This window comes from Austrofundulus limnaeus, unplaced genomic scaffold (genome assembly GCF_001266775.1).
Source record: "Austrofundulus limnaeus strain Quisiro unplaced genomic scaffold, Austrofundulus_limnaeus-1.0 Scaffold344, whole genome shotgun sequence".
NCBI lineage: Eukaryota > Metazoa > Chordata > Actinopteri > Cyprinodontiformes > Rivulidae > Austrofundulus > Austrofundulus limnaeus.
In genome coordinates this window covers 246,159-250,082 of record NW_013952746.1, presented here as the reverse complement: position 1 = coordinate 250,082, position 3,924 = coordinate 246,159, and the positions used below count along the sequence as shown (strand labels likewise).

Here is a 3,924-nt window from a genome sequence, read left to right as displayed (position 1 = left end):
ATATATATATATATATATATATGAATAGTTTTACAGAGAGGACACAAGTCAGCACAGCCACTGACGTCCAGGACTTGGTCAGACCTGGAAAATCCCTGATCAGGTAACACACACACACATACACACTTTGTGCTTTAATGGGATTGCTGTTGTCTCTGTGAGTTGCAGGCGAGCGCTGAAAGGTTTTTCATCTCTTCTCTTAAGTCCGAGGGGGGATATGCCTGGAGGTCTCGGAGAGCATTGTGGTTTAGAGGATGAGGCCCCCGCTGAGGCGTCCCACCACCTCGCCGGCATCAATGGAAACACTGACATGTCTAACCCACAACTGCTGAAGCCTCACAGGCTGCCCTCGCTCCGCGTCTGACAGCCGAACCGATGTGAAACACAGAACTGAAACACGCCACTGCTTTTCCCATTAAACCCAACGCGTGTTAGCACTGAGGGCCAATTCATACTGTGCACATTGAGGTGAGTTATGCGCTTTGAACTCATAATGGCCACTTTATTCTCTGAAGGTTTGCCTACCAAACAAGATTTGAATTGAGTAAAAAAAAAAAAGCAGCGTGCATAAAAGTGTGTGTGTGTGTTTCCCCCAGAGGAGCCCAATGGTTTCAGCAGCAGAGTTCTTATGGCCTGCAGCCTGGCAGGCAGATGTGTGTGTCTGTGTTTGTGTGTGTGTAAGACAGGAGATCGTACTCACGTCCAGGTGTTGTGGGATGTATGCAGAGTCCATGATTTATCCTTGAGCTCCAGTGTTACGATCCCTTGCCTCGTGCTCTTGCTCCTTTGGACAGAATGGGCAAAGTGGACTATTTACTCCTCTCTGTCTCTCTTTTTTATTTTTCTCTCAGAGCATGTCTCTCCTATGGCTTCCATGTGTCTCTATAGGTGTTGCAGACTGGTCCATGTTTCTCTGCTGTCTCTGCTCCTTCACTCAGCTTCTCATCCTGTTGTCACTGCCAGACAAGCAAAACCCTTAAAAACATCCACTGACTTCCTCCTCCTCTGCCTACCTGACCTCTGCCTGTGAGCACCCTTTATCTCTTCCACCTCTGCTTCTTTGGAAGAAGCTGATGCTGTTCATCAAAGCTGCAACAATAAAATAAAATAAAATAAACTGAAAAAATAAAAACGTGTGTCTGTCTGTATTGGCTCACCGGCAACAACTCCCTCTAGTTCCTAAACCTCCTCACTGTGTCTCTCTCTCCTTTCCTCTCCACTCTGTTCCTCCCTTTTGTATCTCCTCCCCCTTCCCCCCCACCTCTCTCTTTCTACCTCTCTCTCAAACACACACTTACATTTTTCTCAGCTGGTAAACTTAATTCAGCTCTAACAGACTTTCTGGCAACTCAGATTCTCTGAAATTGTCACAAAGTTTGGCCCCCGTCCATAGGCCAATAAACATCCACAAAAACATTCCYAACAAAACTAATCGCACAGCTTCAGCCTCGCAATCTGCTCTAGACAACCCCGGAGCTCAGCACGCACAATCAGACTGACTGTTTTTCTGTATTTCCTCCTTTAATAAACTCACCTGCTGTGTTTCATTTGACTTTTGGAGCCAACGTGCTCACAGACAGTCCTTCTGTCATTATAAATACTCTGAGATTCTGTTACAAATCCAGGTATGAATGGATGACTCACAGTGGGGGCACCATGAAGTCACCAAAAATGAGATCAGTGATTGGATGGAAGTAAATGCTAAAGCAAAAAAAAAAAAAAAAAAAAGATGGAATACTGTTGCTTCTTCATGATGAGCTGAAGCAAGGTGCATCTGTCCTTCCCGCACGGAGCGAGCAGGCGGGCGGGTGAGCAGGCGGCGGCGGCCAAATTTGTATTCATGAGGTGAGCCCATGAGAAAACGTCTCTTTAGGATGCATCGTCTCACATATTAGATCTCATCTGGAGAATCACTCATCCACGTCCCTCAGCTCCACCTCCCTGTCCCGTCCACTCACTCCTTCCAGTCCACTTGAGTACAAACACACACACTCAAACACACACACAAACTTCAACCGCAGACCTCATTCATCCCCAGACTGAGTAATTGTCCCACTGCAGAGAAACTTCACACACAAACACACACTTTCTTTTTATTTATGACACACACTCCTGCTTAGGGGCTTTGAAGCATTTTAAACCTCTCAAAAATAATTAAAAAATAACCTAATTAAAAAGACCTAAGATTAGTCGATTCTTCCACCTGCTGTCTTTAGAGCAGCTTTTGTTAAGAAATGACCTTGAATTGTCACTGCACAATCAAAGGCTGCCAATCCTTTAGAGCTGTGAAAAAAATCTTCATTTCTATTTTAAAAGTTAAATGAGTTAACAGACCTGAAACACTAGTCTTGACCCTTGTCATTTAAAATCGCCACAAAGGTTGGGATTGACTTTATCGTTTTATCAAGAGTCCAAACATGTCAGAAATCAAAAAGTAGATGAGGTTGAATGAAAGTGTTGGAGGTAATCCTCTTGCTCTAAAAAAGAAAAAAAAAAGTCTCAAGCAGGAATGAAAAACTCAAGCTAACAAGTGAGGATCTTGTTGGGAAGAAGCACCCAGGTGCAGATGTTCAGGCTGTGGAGCAATGAAGAATTTATTGAGCTAATCCTAAGAAAACCAGAGGTGACACTGCCTCGGCTTTTCTTGGTAATAGCTCAATGAAGTTTTTATCACAATAAGTGGCAGAACAGGGAGGACACATATGGAGTAACAGAAGATCTGAAAAAAAAAAAAAAAAAAAACAACCTTGGACATCTGTGGATTACTGTAAAGCCAAGTGAGGAGCTGGAAAGAGGGGCATCTGAGGATATCTGTGGGGTCTTCCAAAAAGTGGGTTATGTGAAAACTCGGGAGGTTTTGTTCCAGAGAGAAACTCTGAATTCATCTGCTGCTCCAGCTTTAGTTCACAGTCTCTTACTATGGCAATAAAACACAATTTCCCTAAACTCAGGATTTGAACAACCAGGAAGTCTGTAAAAAACTCTTGATGTCTGCCACGAAGGACAAATAATCAGGTATTTGTGTGTGTGTGTCTGTTAGCAAAATATCTCTTGATCAGTGTGGAAGTAGTTGCGAGTCTTTCCACTCACAAACTCTGAGCTCTGATGGATCATCTTTGTTTAAGTCATTGATTGATGCAATCATTTATTAACTGGTAATTTCATTTAAACTCAGGTTTCCAGATCAGTTTAGTACATAAGATTATTTTTAGCTAAGACCTGAATAAATGATAAAGACACTAATATGTCTCCAGATTAATTCCAGTTTTTGTGTATTAGAGTTATTGTGTAGCTCAAACAATCCATCAAAAGCTTTAAAWATCACATAAACTGTACTGGTGAAGCTTCAAGACAAGGGAGTAACTTTAAAAGGTTATTTTAAACTTCTTGAAATGACAAAACCGTTGTATAAACATACAGAATTTGACAGGTTAGACTTGTTAAAAGGAATGCTCACATGCAGGTTTCAGTCACATTAAGCCTCTGCTCTAAATTCTTTCCCCCAAAATGAGCAGTAATCCCAGCCTCCAGCTTTCCCATCCTCTGGAAAAGCTCTCGGCTGCCTGTCCCGTTGACTTCCGGCTGGGGTGGCAGGAGGCTTTTAAAGTAATACCTCATCCGCCCTTCTTAGCAAGCCGTCCATCCATCCTACATCCCAGCATTCCCACCTCCATGCTGCTCCATCCATCCCTCCACAGACATGCTTAGTGAGGCCCCACCATGGAAAGAGGAAGAGAGACGCATGTTGGTTTCGTTCCCAGTTCGGCTCCCTCCTTCCACGTCCCCTTTCAACAAATTATCACACATAATAACTCATCAATCAACCTGATCATCAGATATTTGGAAGAGGGAAAAAGGAGTCCAGAGAGAGAGGTGATGACAACACACACACACACACACACACACACACACACACACACACAC

At 43.3% G+C, this 3,924-nt stretch overlaps 1 protein-coding gene across 1 annotated transcript in view; it reads right to left on the bottom strand.

Moving 5' to 3' along the window:
* Nucleotides 1-1,722, bottom strand: part of bmp16 (bone morphogenetic protein 16) — a 12,166-nt gene extending 10,444 nt beyond the window's left edge. Inside the window, exons 1-2 of the mRNA XM_014022866.1 lie at nucleotides 1,535-1,722; nucleotides 701-784 (exon numbers count right to left, since the gene is read on the bottom strand). Coding sequence (XP_013878320.1) covers nucleotides 701-784; nucleotides 1,535-1,548 — 98 coding nt within the window. The 5' untranslated portion in view covers nucleotides 1,549-1,722. The remainder of the gene's footprint in view (nucleotides 1-700; nucleotides 785-1,534) is intronic.
* Nucleotides 1,723-3,924: the final 2,202 nt, after the last annotated feature.